The sequence below is a fragment of the Pelecanus crispus genome, chromosome 6 (genome assembly GCF_030463565.1).
Source record: "Pelecanus crispus isolate bPelCri1 chromosome 6, bPelCri1.pri, whole genome shotgun sequence".
Lineage (NCBI taxonomy): Eukaryota > Metazoa > Chordata > Aves > Pelecaniformes > Pelecanidae > Pelecanus > Pelecanus crispus.
Window position 1 is genome coordinate 437,039 of NC_134648.1, and position 13,589 is coordinate 450,627.

At 48.2% G+C, this 13,589-nt stretch overlaps 1 protein-coding gene across 3 annotated transcripts; it reads left to right on the top strand.

The window, feature by feature from the left end:
• Window positions 1-349: 349 nt before the first annotated feature.
• On the top strand, window positions 350-9,931 carry PSMD13 (proteasome 26S subunit, non-ATPase 13). Of its 3 annotated transcripts, none has more exons than XM_075712486.1 (13): window positions 350-454; window positions 1,014-1,092; window positions 1,980-2,014; window positions 2,094-2,149; window positions 2,531-2,574; window positions 2,836-2,922; window positions 3,821-3,992; window positions 4,516-4,595; window positions 4,680-4,805; window positions 5,488-5,550; window positions 6,517-6,597; window positions 8,253-8,369; window positions 9,107-9,931. In XM_075712486.1, the coding sequence occupies exons 1-13, from the start codon at window positions 360-362 to the stop codon at window positions 9,200-9,202; spliced, it is 1,131 nt and encodes a 376-aa protein (XP_075568601.1). In that variant the 5' UTR covers window positions 350-359; the 3' UTR covers window positions 9,203-9,931. The 3 variants fall into 3 exon arrangements, with proteins under 3 accessions (XP_075568601.1, XP_075568602.1, XP_075568603.1); XM_075712487.1 differs by lacking the exon at window positions 9,107-9,931 and adding an exon at window positions 6,980-7,103 and having other exon boundaries at window positions 8,253-8,281; XM_075712488.1 differs by lacking the exons at window positions 8,253-8,369; window positions 9,107-9,931 and adding an exon at window positions 7,813-8,244.
• Window positions 9,932-13,589: the final 3,658 nt, after the last annotated feature.

Genomic DNA, 13,589 nt, shown 5'->3' on the forward strand with positions numbered 1-13,589 from the left:
GGGCAGCGGCCGCGCTCCCCGCCGTCACCCGCCGCCGCGCTGCTACCGCAATGTCCCGAGTAGGCGCGCCCCGCCTTCGCGGCCGCCTCTCCGGCAGCGACCCGGCCTGCCCCCCCCCGCCACGCTCCGCTCCGTTTTGGGTCGTTTCGGGGATTTTTGGCGGGGGTGTTTGCGGAGGGAGGGGGAAGGCCGGGGGCACGGCGTTGCCATGGCTACCGCGGGGTGTGGGGGGGGGCGATGGCCGCGGGGCCTTACGGTACCCAGCGTGCCCCGCGCGGCGCCGGAAGTGAGTGTGCATTTCCGGCGGCCGGCTGCTGGCGTCGCGGCCTCCTTCCTCCCTCCTTCCCCCGGCCGCCGCCATGAAGGACGTGCCGGGCTTCCTGCAGCAGAGCCAGAGCTCGGGCCCGGGGCAGGCCGCCGTGTGGCACCGCCTGGAAGAGCTCTACAACAAGAAGTGAGTTGGGGGGGGGCCGCTGTCCCGGTACCGCCTGTCCCGGGGAGGGGGCCGCTGCCCGCCGCGGGGCCGGCCCGGCTGCCGGCCGCCTCTGCCCGGGTGTCCTGGGGAGCTGCTGTGGGGCCGTGCCCTCCGCGCACACGGCGCGGCCGGCCGTGTGCTGTGCCGGCCTGTCCCACGCAGAGCCGGGCTCCGCGGCCCCCTCCCCGGGCCGCCGGCTGGCCCTGCGCAGCGCCGGGCTCAGGGCCCTGCCGGGGTGGGAGCGGGCGGCTCCCCGAGTCCTTGTCGTGGCAGGGGTTGTTGAACCAGCGCCTACGCAGCTGTGGAAAATCGGGGAGCTGCTTTCCGTGGTGTTTTTCTCGGGGTTCCTTTATGTTAGTGCTGTGAGGGGGGTCTATGCCCAGCGGGTTTTGTTTCTGATTTGTCTCTGTCACTAGTCACCGCAGGTGCAGGGACAGGCGGGTTCAGCAGACTTTTGAGTGTGAAATGTAGGCTGTGGCACAAGTTGGGGAGCTGGTATAAAGCGTGAACTCACTGAGTGACCTTCTTGTTTCTTAAGACTCTGGCACCAGCTGACTCTGCAAGTTTTGGACTTTGTTCAGGACCCTTGCTTTGCCCAAGGAGATGGACTCATCAAGGTGAAGTGCTTGATGGTTTCCAAGCATTTTCTCTTTCTGTAGCAAAGACGAGTGATGGTGTTTTTGTACGAGTGGAAAATAAGCAGCCTGTGACTCGTCTGTGGAGAGCTAGGTGAATTTGTCTGGGGTTTATGCGCTAGATGTGACTGTGCAGGATTTGGTTGGTGTATGAATTCTGCTAAAATTAAATGTGTCAATTTTAGAAGCTTCAAAATGATTCTTCAATTTCATCATTTAATTTTTTTTTTCTTTGTGGGGTGCAGGGAGCCTTTTTGTTTCCCTTTTGTCACAAGGGGTTTACAGCTGCAAGTGCGGGATGGATTGTCATGTGTTCGCAAATGCTGCCACGTATTCAGTAGGTTATATCACTTACTGCCTGGGCACTTCTTCCATTTATGCAGATAACAGCATACGCAGTCCAGAGCTGCATATTCTCTGTATGCCACAAGTAATCATGTATTTTTGCTCTGCGTTGTGTTTTTAGGTTAAATTTCAGTCTCCCATGAGGTAATTATTTCCCTGATAGAGAGCCATGGGTTTCTAGAGACAGTCTCTTTTCTGAATGTGTGCAAAAAGAAATTTGAAAGCTTTAGGCCTGTGCTTCAGTGATAACTGAAGACATGCACCAGGCCGGCCCGTAGCAGGGAGGCATTGTGTTGCAGTACCTACTGGCTTGTGAGTTTCTTGAATCACTCCTTGCAGCTGGAAGGAGACTGCAGAGATAGAATTATATAAAATGAGCAATTTATGGCTCCTGGATTCTGTATGGTGTAGTTGGATGCCCACTACTTTGTTGGAAAAATGAATTGGCATACAGTGAAGAGCGAGTGTTGTAGCTGAAACGAAATATCCTTTTGCCCTGACTGTCGATATCTTTGTGCCTACAGCTGTACGAGAACTTCATCAGTGAGTTTGAACACAGGTGAGTTTGTTTGCCTTGAAGTTTTTAGGTGACCTGCTGTTGACTAGGGCTGTTCTGACAATGAGTTTTTTTGTCCTAGGGTGAACCCCTTGTCCCTGGTAGAGATCATTCTTCATGTAGTCAGACAGATGACAGGTAAGTGTCCTTACCTGTTACTTAGAGGATTTTTAGCAATTGATGCCTATGAAATTTGACTAGTTAATAGTAGCAGCTAAATCTGCAATGTTAATAAGCTATTGTCTTTCTGGCGTATCGAAAGGGGAAAGCACTCACTCAAAGACCTTAAGTAATTACTGCTACAGAGCACAGCAAGTCTACTGCTTTGCTAGAGAAATGGCTGGTGAGCAGAAAGCCTGGCCTGCGATACTAGCACCTTTTGAAGGTTGAGCGGTACGCTATAGAAAAAATGTATTCTAATCTTCATGAATCCAGTAAAAGGATTTATTTCTAGGTTGAGATTTAGTTCCATGGGAATTCCTGATATTGCTGCTTTTCTTTTTTCCCCCTCTACTTCAGATCCCAATGTGGCCCTTACTTTTCTGGAAAAGACTCGAGAAAAGGTATTTTTGAAATTGCTTTTTCTGGTGGTCTATCTACAGGAATTGTTTTGCATATGAGCATGTATGGTATAGCTGAAGAAGCAGATACGTGTATGTTGAAACCTGTGCTGGAGAATACCTGCTCCTTTTCTCAGCGAACAACTCTATTTTAATGCAGGAACATGTTAACAACTGAAATGCAACCAGCACAGTCCAGGTTTCAAGAGCCTACCTGGCTGCCAGGGTGACACTCTCTAAAGATGTATCTTTGTGTAACTGCAGGTAAAAAGCAGCGATGAAGCTGTCATTTTGTGTAAAACAGCCATTGGGGCGCTCAAGCTGAACATCGGAGACCTGCAGGTCACCAAGGTGAGGTGATGACTTGAGTAGTTCAAGTGTTCGGATATTTTGGAGCACTGTGACACACTTCAGCAGTTCCTACAGCATGGACACGCCTGTGTCTGTGCTTCGGTTCTGAATGAGAAAGTGATAAATTTATAGCTCCTGGGAGTTCCAGGAAGACCTGTGGTTCTGCTTTACATATTATAGGCCATAAAAATGCGTGTGTAGTACTTACAGCCAAATCTCTGAAGTTTGAGTAAGATTCTGATGCACGTAGCCTTTGAGGTGCTGTTGCTTATTGGTGGCCTGCAGCTGATCACCTGCAGCTGATCACCGCAACTGTTGGTGTGCACAGCTCAGAAGAGAGGGAAAAAATATCTTGATATATTCTGGTTCGCAGCTTAGAGGGTCTAATGCCTTCAACAGTATGTATGCCCTTGTTGGCGAGCTGCTAACGATGATTGAATCAGTGTATCATTTCATGTGCAAAGCATGTTGTTTATTTCATCTCTTGGTTTTTTTTAGAACCATCTCTTAAAGCTGAGGTTTTTTTTCCACGTAGTGCAGTTTTATGTCTGTTAGAGCAAGTACAAAGTTTGATGGGTTTGGTGGGTGGGTATAAGTATATATAAAGTGTGTGTGTATATATGTGTATATAAGTATAGCTGCAGGGTTGTTTTTTAGGGGTTTGGGTGGGTTGTTTTTTACCTAACTACTATGTAAAGGAAGAACGCCATTGCTTTACTTTTAATACTGCGGTAGTGGCTTTGACTGTGGTCTCGTCTGCTTTACCGCTGAGTGGATGTTACCTCTGGATCGCAGAGGAATGCTGTAACCCTTACAGTGGGGGACTAGAAGGCTGGGAGCACGGGTGCGTATGCGGTGTACCTTCACCTGTAACAAACAGGTTTTCACCCTCCTCTAGGAGACCATTGAGGAGGTTGAGGAGATGCTGAACAATCTCCCTGGGGTGACTTCAGTTCACAGCCGCTTCTATGATCTCTCCAGCAAGTACTACCAGACGATTGGGAACCATGCCTCTTACTATAAGGACGCTCTGCGGTTTCTGGGATGCATTGATGTTAAAGATCTGCCGGGTAACTCCTCCTTTGCCGAGCATAGAAAGTCCTGGTTTTCATTCTCTCTTTCATCGCTCCAATCTAAATAGATGCGCTGGCAGAGAGCAGGTTTTCTCAGCTTTATTTTGAATCTGCCGTGGTTGGGCCAGGATCTAGCTAGAGAGAGGAAGGACGCACAAGAAGAATGAATGGCTGAATAGGATTCTGCTCCTAAGCTGTGTTGAGGTGATGGGAGGGGGGAAGTGCCCCCACCAGAAGGGATAGTTTGTTCTAGTTCCCCAAAATCTTCAATATAGAATCAAAAAATGGCCCGTTTGTGCTACTGCTGTGATTACTGCAGGCTTCTGAATTTCAGGCTTGGGAGAGGATGAGAAGGAGAGCTGAGAATGATTTAATACAGGCACAGAGAGGAGGGTGAGGGAGGGCTTGATGGGGCTTAGACTGCTGCTTCATCCAAACTATTTTTCTTGTTTTGTTTTTTTTGTTTGTTTGTGTGTGGGGTTTGGTGGGTTTTTTTTTTCCCCTCCCTCTCTCTTTGCAGTATCAGAGCAGCAGGAGAGAGCCTTTACCCTGGGACTGGCAGGGCTCTTGGGAGAAGGCGTTTATAACTTTGGGGAGCTGGTAAGTTGATGCTGCATTGCTTCACTCGTTGAGCATCAGGAATTGATTTTGCCCTATTAACGCTGTCCTGCCTGTTTTCTGCAGCTCATGCACCCTGTTCTGGAGTCCCTGAGAAACACGGATCGGCAGTGGCTGATTGACACGCTTTATGCCTTCAACAGTGGTAATGTAGAGACATTTCAGGCTTTGAAGTCAGCGTGGGGTCAGCAGGTGGGTATGAGTTGCTATATTGCTTAAGGCCTAGGCTCAATATTTACACTTAGTTTCTGTGGACCTTTACCTTAAGAATTCCTGACTCTGGTGCATTGGTGTAATTTTAATCACAGAAGTAGCAATGCTTCTCATCCTGATACGTATCATTGCTTTTCCTTTGGTTTCCCTCTGTGTCTGGTTGACTGAAAGAAGTAAAGAGAAATCTCTTGTGATCCAAGGGGAAAGCAAACAAAAACGTCACGCGGTCCTGCACAGGAAGATAATCTCTGATTTAATTTCCATAATGCCATTCACTCCCAGTATTAAACTGCTTCCAGTGTAAAATAGTGGTTTTCCCTTGTCCTAGGAAGTGTGAGGAAAACAGTGTTGTTGGATATTGACTACACTGGCTATACCAGAAATTACTGACATAGCAGTAATGTACAGGTCGAATTGTATGTCCGCTTGTCCAAGGCTGTGGCCTTCGATAAAAGGTTGCCTGCCTTGCGAAGCGCTGCGTTTAATTGTGCAGTTCTTGTGATTTGTTTTATGGCACCATTGCCAGGTAGTGGGTGGGTTGTAATGGCCTGCTTGTAGTGGGGCCCCATGTGGCTTACTCCCTGTGTGTAGCGTGCTGTTTTCCCCCAGGGCAGGGGGTAAGTAATAATGAGCTTGTTTGTTCCGTTTTATCCTCTTACAGCCAGATCTGGCTGCAAATGAAGCACTCCTGCTGCAAAAGATTCAACTGTTATGTCTTATGGAGGTGAGCTGAGAACTGTGATGTGTGCAATGTGGGAGATGGAAAGGGACTGCTCCAACCACCTTCTGGTGGGGGGTAGCACTGTTAAATATGCTGTTCTCCGCTGTTCATTCACTTGTCTTACGGAAACGCGTGGGTATGAATCGTTGACTGAAAACTTTGCCTCTAGGTGGTGCCAAAAGGCAAATACTGCCAGGAAAAAAAGCCTAGTGGTGTACTACCTATTTGCAATTTCAGGGGTGTGCTCTTTCAGGCAGGATGTGGAGGTGGGGAAGAAAAGAGCAAGCTTTGTATTTTGAGGATGGTATCCGAAATGATAACTGTTAACATATGTTCTAGTGTAACAAAGATTTCTAAACACAGTTAAAATCTTAGTTTCCTAAGGACTGAAAATCCTTTCCCTGATAGGTAACCCTAAACATTTAAACAGTTTCTTTCCTGTCACTTGAAGGCTGTCGCTCTGTTGTTACCAAATAATACTGGTGTATAAACCTCTGTGGCCCCGGGTCTTTTTCAAAAACTTAAATATTGAGTTATCTGGAGCATAACGTATGTTTATACACACCCACATACCAATATGTGTCTATGTTAATGGGTGTATATATATATTCCACTTCTAGTATTTTCACTGTGAATGAGTTTTACCACCTATAGGTACTGTGTTATCTCAGGGATTTGATATGCACTGAGATGTTTCAACACAGATTGATCTGTTTTATTTGGAGATTACGTTGTTGCCTGGGAAAGCTGCTGTTTGGAGCAGCAAGGTTTGTGTGGAAGAGGGAGCAGTACTACTTTCTGCTGATGGAAATGCATTTTTCTTTGAAGCATTTTGATTAAATATGAGAAATGCAGTTGCTACTGCAGGTTGAGAGCTCAGCAGGGCAGTACAAGGGAAGCTGTGCGCACTGTTGGAAAAAAACTAAAACTGCGTGGGATTTATTTTTTGTTTTGTTCACTTGAATTCAGATGACTTTCACCCGACCGGCCAATCACAGACAGCTCACTTTTGAAGAGATTGCTAAGAGTGCCAAAGTCACTGTGAATGAGGTGAGTTCAGGTTTAGACAAACTTATTAATTTCTTAAGTTCTGAAGATCTAAAAGTGTCTGGATAGACCTACTCCCATAGGTGAACTCTAAGTAGAAATGTTCTCCCCTGTTCTTGTGCCTTTGGAGAACTTTTTTCTTTGTTCAGAAGGAATTAACTGCTTGGTGCTCCTGTTTCTTGGTAAATAATTTTTTGAAGATTCTTAGTCATGTTGTAAGTTGGAAGAGAGTCTGTAGGTGATCTGTTCCCATGTGCTCTTGAAAGCAGGCCTTTGGATTAGGTTATGCAGGGCCCTGCCACGCTGTCTTGGGTACTTCCAGCGAGGGGAAACATCACTGGTGTCTAATTTTTCTTACGGTGAAGAATTTTCTTCTGTTATCCAGATGGAATCCCTGCTGAAGCAAATCCTGCCTGTGGTCTCTTGTTTTTTCACCATGCACCCCTGTGAAAATAGTACCTCTTACCTTCCGCGTCACTGCCTTTTAGGTGCAGGAAGACTGTGATGAGGTATACCCAAGCTGCCTCTTACCTAGGCTGAACAAATACAATTTCTTCATAATGTGAAGTTCTCAGCCTCCTAATCTGGGTGGCCCATTGCTAGACTCTCTCCAGTTTTGCCATGCTCCCCTTAAGCTGAAAGGGGATGATGCAAAACTGGGCACGGAGTTGCAGGTATGCTCCAACAAGGGCTGAGTGGAATAATCGCGTGCTTTAACCTGCTGGCTGCGTTCTTGCTGATGCAGACCAGGACATGGTTCCCCTCTGGTGCTACAGGGGCTCGCCCCTGGCTCTTGCACAGTTTGCTGTCCATCAGAATATGCTCCGCTGAGTACATTCAGCATATTCCGCGGCCACTCGGACCTTGTCTGTGCTGTTGCTTGGGCTTGTTCGGGCTCAGGTGCAGGACTCCATGCTTACCTCACTGTACTTCATGTAATCCACGCTAGCCCCATCTGTTGAGGTCTCTCTTCATGGTAGCTCTTATTTCCAGCACATCTACCTCTCCCTACCAGTTTGGTGTCATCTGTGAAATTGTCATCCAGCTAGTTTAAAGATAATTAAAAATAATTGAATAGTATAAGACTCAGTATCAACACCTAAGGACCGCTCTTCGTGACCAGCTGCCTGTTCAACTTCAAGCCTCTAACCACGACCGTCTGAGCTCGGTAGCTCGTCAGATCTTCCACTCATCCTGTGGTGTTTGTCTGTCCTGTAGCTTACCAGCTTCTCAACAAGGATGTGGTTGAAGGTCTTGCTGAGAACTTTGCTAAAAGAAAGGTACAGGGCACCTACAGCACTCTCTTTGACTGCTGAGCAAGTTATTTAATTTAAAAAGGCAATCATATTGGTAAAGCACATCTTACCCGTGGTAAATCCATGTTGACGTTTTCCAATTACCTTGTTCTCCCTGGGGTTTCAGAGAAAAGAAGAGAAATCTGCTCTTGGGAAGAGGAATCTCTCCTGTATATTTAGATGTCAAGTCTCAAGGCAGTATTATAACCTAAAAGAGGATGGGTGTGAGAGAGGCTGCAGCTGCTTTTGACTTTGTTGTGTGTAGTCAACAGTCTTCCAAAAGCTAGTGCCATTTAAAGGTCTTACTCATCTCAGGGGAAACTGGGTGGTTCTCAATTGTTTTCTTGAATTTTTTTTTTTTAGGTGGAACTGCTGGTGATGAAGGCTCTCTCAGTAGGCTTGGTAAAGGGCAGTATTGATGAAGTGGATAAGAGGGTGCACATGACGTGGGTACAACCACGTGTGTTGGATTTACAACAGGTAATGACCAGCTTGAATATTAAGGCAGTACTAACTTGCTTTGTTGTGTGAGGTGACCTGGAAAGTAAAATGAGAACTGTGAAGGGTCACTGTCTGAGAATTAGTCTCCTTAGTGTTCTTGAAGATGCTCAGGGAACGAGGAAGTCTATCAGCTTTTCCTCATTCCTTTCTACATTGCCACCTTTAGCTTTTACCTTGGGTATATGGTGCGTTTTGTATCGGTGTTTTGCAGGAAGTAGGTAGAATAGAATGTTAGCGACGCTTCTTTTCTGAAAGCCACACAAACCACCATAAAACACAAATGCTATGACTGTGTTTTCCAGAAGGTTGCAGACATCTCTGTGGCTGCTTCAAGCCTAAATGCATGAAACACAAATAGTGGAGTTTCTGGGTTGTAGTGGCACACTTCTCTTAGGAATAGAGAAGTTCAGGGTGATAAAGGTGCTGAGCTTCTCAAGTTCGTCCTCGTAAGGTTTTAGGAGACTGTATGGGGTGCTTTTACCTTGGGGAAAAAAAAAAATCAGTACATGGAACACTAGCTGCAAACAACTCCTTTTGTGCCTTTCAATTTAAGTTTCAACATTGTCGTTTTGATGGTAAAAGATGTTAAGTAGCATCTTTTCTAGATGTATGGGGTTTTGAGAAGTTGTTTGGGGTCTGGGGTGTTTGCCCTTAAAGGCAAATATCGGTATGTCCAGTAGTTGAGGCATTGACGTTATTGTGGGCTTGCCTTGCAGATCAAAGGAATGAAAGACCGCCTGGAGTTCTGGTGCACAGATGTGAGGAGCATGGAGATGTTGGTGGAGCACCAAGCTCATGACATCCTAACATAGAGGACCTTGCACTGCCCCGGGAGAGTAATGTCTACTGCTACTGATGCTAGCAGCACTCAGACCACTGACTCTGTACTGAATTATATTGAAGGGGGGTGGGTGGGCAGAGGGGAGAGCGGCTTTTTGAGGCTTGTTCAGAGGAGTAAGTGGCCTTTTGCTGTGTAACCCTTTGGTGCTTGGAGTCAAGATTTCCCTATGCGCTAACATTAGTGGCACTGACCACGAGAGCTCCCGTCCTGCTCTCGTAAAAGGAGGACACGGGCTCCGCTGTGGTTGATTTCTCAGTCTTGTTACCAAACTGTTGTGGGAGGATGTGCTGCTGGTTGCATGTTACAGGAGCGGAGGCTGTTTGCCGGGTAGAGGGGGTAGCAGAAGCTCCCTTACGAAAACACGCTAGAGAGGTGCCTGACCAATATGTGGTATTACCTAGCGGTATTGGCCTTAGGAGGGCATGGCCTTCCCTGGCAACCTCTCTCCCCCTGCCTCTGCAGCAGCCCAAAGGCAGCATTACTGAAATCATCTTTCTCCTTTTGCCCTCTTTCTCCACAACCCCTCCTCATCTGCAGTAGAGGAAGCGTTTACTCCATCAAAGGGTTTTTTCCAGGATTACCGTTTAGTGGATGTGTTTTTATATACTTTTGGGGGTGGTTGTCTTTTACGAACACTTTGTGCTGAAGTGAGGTGCAGCAGTATTGCTGGAATAAACTTGTCTGCCTTCCCTTTTCTGTAGTTCTGGGTTTGTTGCCTTAGTAACTGGCAGTTGAGCTTCTGACCTGTTCAAACATACTTTTAAGGCTAATGTTACAACAGCCCTCTGTCCGAGAACAATACAGATTTAAACAGTCTGTTAATCACCGGCGAGATTGGTATGTAATTTACTTACCGTCTAGTACCTTGGTATGTACTTTCTCAAGATCCTTTCTTTTGTGGGAAGCTGCAGTCCTGATGCCTCTTCTCCAGTTGAGTAGGCAGTACTGACTGAAAAGGCCTAAATAAGGCCTGAGACAACCAGGTTTTGTTCTGCTTTTGCCTCTTAACAACTGCTACTTTAAAAGCTTTCTGTAATGTAATTGTTTTGCCCTGCTGCTGCGATGTCTTTGTAGGGATGGAAGATAATCGTGCATATTGAGAATTTGAAACAAATGCTGATCTGAACTGGAGGCTACCTCCAAGTGCCTGTTTGAATGCATAATACTCCTAATTGTAAGGCAGTAGGAGTGACCTATGCTAAGGTTTCTAACTAACTTTAAATCGAACGGAGTCATATTCGCATACCTGGCTAAAATCCTCGGGATGTAAGTGGATTTTTAAATGCTGCTGCCGATGTATCTGTGGTCAGTTCTCGCTTTGCAGCGCCAGTCTGATTACTACTGCGATTCAGGATCTCTAGTTACCGGTTTGATTCTCTGGTGTCACTCTAACGAACTGTACTACTGGAATTTTTATACTTTGCATGCTTTTCCTAGTTTGCTGTCGTGACTCTGAGGGTTTAATACTAGCAATGGAAAAAAGAAAGCACGTGGCTGATGCTAGGCTGCTCTGCAGGTGCAAAGATGCTTCAAGCAAGGGAGACTTAAGCTTTTTAAAAACAAAAAAATCAAATTGTCAGACCCTACGCCTGGTCATCCCTCCACCTTTCTGCCTCTCTGATCAGTTCTGCCCTAATTTCTTCCTGGAGTTGTTCAGTTCTGAATGCCTGCCTCTTTCCTGTCCAGTCCATCAGTTTTTTTGTGCTGCCCTTGTTTGTTCAGCTCCTGGAGCGTGTGTTGAACAGAGTTGTTTCCTCCTCCTGTGTTGCGCAATTTGACATTCCCTAGCACGTGCTTCATCTTGTCTTCCAAAGCTCATTCCTGATGTCGCTTTTACTGACTTCAGAAGAGCATGCGGAGGAGACGAGCGTTCTGATCAGGAAAATATTTCCTTTATTTCATAGCTAAGGACAGGAAAAGGGCTTCAAAATGTACAATCTCCTTAGTAGTGTCATGTCACTACGTATTAGGAGTAAACAAAACACCAACCGTGCGGCAAAGCTAACGCATCGTAGGGCTGCTATCGCTTTAGATGAGTATCAAAAAAAACCTGAAGCGTTACTGCTGAAATGGCACTGAAGTTTCCTGAGAGTATTTTGACACACCTCTTGTGCTGTGTGCGATGCTGGCTTGTATGTAAATTTCTGAGCAGCTCACTGAAGTGAGTGAGAAGATTTGCATTCTAAGGGAATTCAGAGGGTTGTTTCAGAGGTTTTTCCAAGGTATCTGGAAGTATTATTTGCTACCCAAACCTTCCAGTGTGGGAGCTAGTGCTGGGCTGGCTGCTGCCCTAACACAAATAATTTAGGAAATTTGGGGTGTTTTTGGGGGTGGAGAGGTTCTTTGTGCAGAAAGAAGTCAGAGGTGTAGCACCTGGACTGCAGACCATTTAAAATGTCACTTACAGTATTTTTCTTGCTAGGAATTTAATTTGATTTTGCTTCCTTGCTCGTGCTGTGAGTGGTTCCTTGGTATCTGCCCTCTGCTTCGCTGCAACTGTACCAGGTAAAAGCTCCAGCGGGAAATATGCTTCCCAGCTGGAGCCTGCTGCAGCTTATAAAGGAATACCGCCGTTAGGACAGCGTGCTGTCCAACAGCAGGATTACAGATCCTATGAACGAGCACCTGGTTGAAGCAAAACCAACAAGCCATGATGCCGAATGCTGATGTGAATTTTAATGAGCAAACTCAGAGGGTTCCTTGCCGGTGAAGGTCTGTTCTGTGGTCTTGTCTTCACTCATACTTCCACTCTCAGGGGGGTGCAGGTCATTCTCACCACTTCTTACTCTGATCTGCTCTTGTAGTGCTCCACGTGTGCCAGGATCCAGGCTGTTGGCATCAGGAAGCACGCAGACATCACGGAAAACGCGATGACTTGCTCCTGCCGGCGGGAGAAGAAACAAGAATTAGTGGGCTGGTTGCGGCCCATTGTACGTGGGGGCTCCTGGGACGGTTGCGCGCTGGCGCTGCACCTAACGCAGCGGGTCGAGCGCGCCGGTCCGTGCTCCTTGCTCTTCCCTTGCTCTGCTGGACGCGCCCTGGGGCTGTGGGAGGGAGATGGGGGCAAGCCCAGCAGTTTGCACCAGCAGCGGCCCAAGCTGGTTGCTCTCTGAGTCTGTTTCCATCGCTCTGTGTTTCTCTGTCATGCTACTCGCTGGGAAATCGGAGCAACTTGTGACCTTCAGTTGGCAGCGGGGCTTGGGCTCGCTGTGTTTCCAAAAGCAGCTGTGCCTGACTTTCAGATGACTTTGAGGTGTGAATGGCAACCAGCAGCAGCCTCTTACATTTCTGGTGCACCAGGGCAGCACTTAACCCCTTGCACTGTCACCTTTATTTCTCTTCTTTTTTTAATTTGGCTAGAAAAAGAGTCTCCAGGCTCCTGAAGCACTTTGTTGCAGACCTTGGAAAGGCAGCAGGGGGTAAATGGAAGCAAGGGGTGGAGGTGAAACCCAGCCAGGGTTTCTGGTGAAAAGCTCCTTTTTCCAAGCTCATTTCACCCAGCCCAGGAGGGTCTCCGCAGCTGGAGTGGCTCCCGTTTCGGTGGGGATCCTCCCCAGAGGGAGGAATGACGGAGGGACCTGCGTGCTCCGGCTCTTGGGGTGCATGTCCCATGAAAGGGGGGGACAGGACCCCCGCCTGTCCCTGTGCTGGCGGGGAGCCTTGAGGGGCTGCCGGTGCCACTGCTGCCTCCTCCCCGAGGTCCTCAGGCTGCCCCATGGCTTTGCCTCCCGGGGGGCACCCTGGGCTGCAGGGGACCATCAGCAGGGACCCTAAACCCCAAAGGTTAAAAAGTGGGATGAAAGGATAAAATGAAACGGAAGCAAGAGCCAGAAGGGGGGAGCAGGGCATGCACCCCCCCGTGGGGGTGCAGGCTGGAGCTGGCGCTGCTCCGGGGCACCTTTCCTCCTTTTTCTCCCCCCTCCCCTGTTGCTCTCACTCCCAACAAAAATAATTTGGCTATAATGCGGGGGGGTTATGCCCCTCCAACCAGGGCCTCCCCGGGAGCAGGTGGCTTCCCCCCCTTTTCTTCGCAGCCCCCCACGAGCTACTCACAGCAGCAGAGACGGGATGTTCGGGTGGCTTGGAGGTGACCGGCGCCCGGGGGACCCATGGGGTCCGCAGCGCGGCGGCCAGCAGCCGGGAGCCCCGCTGAAAGCCCCGCATGGCGGTGGCAGGGCGAGCGTGGCAGGGTGAGCGTGCCGCTCTTCTGGCTGCGGGCGGGCTGCAGCTGCCCAGCCTGTCACCGCTGCCACCGCCCCCCGTCACCCCTTGGCTCGGGGCCTGCCGCTCTCCCAGGGGCACGGCAGCAGGAAACCCTTCAAAGGCAAGATTCTCCCAAATTGCTGACTAAATTTTTT

Bases quoted from the DNA above. Each gene is read 5' to 3' on its own strand.
- PSMD13 (XM_075712486.1), top strand. From the start codon at position 360: ATGAAGGACGTGCCGGGCTTCCTGCAGCAGAGCCAGAGCTCGGGCCCG. The intron at 2,575-2,835 runs GTATTTTTGAAA...GTGTAACTGCAG, and splicing joins TGGAAAAGACTCGAGAAAAG to GTAAAAAGCAGCGATGAAGC. The intron at 5,551-6,516 runs GTGAGCTGAGAA...ACTTGAATTCAG, and splicing joins AACTGTTATGTCTTATGGAG to ATGACTTTCACCCGACCGGC.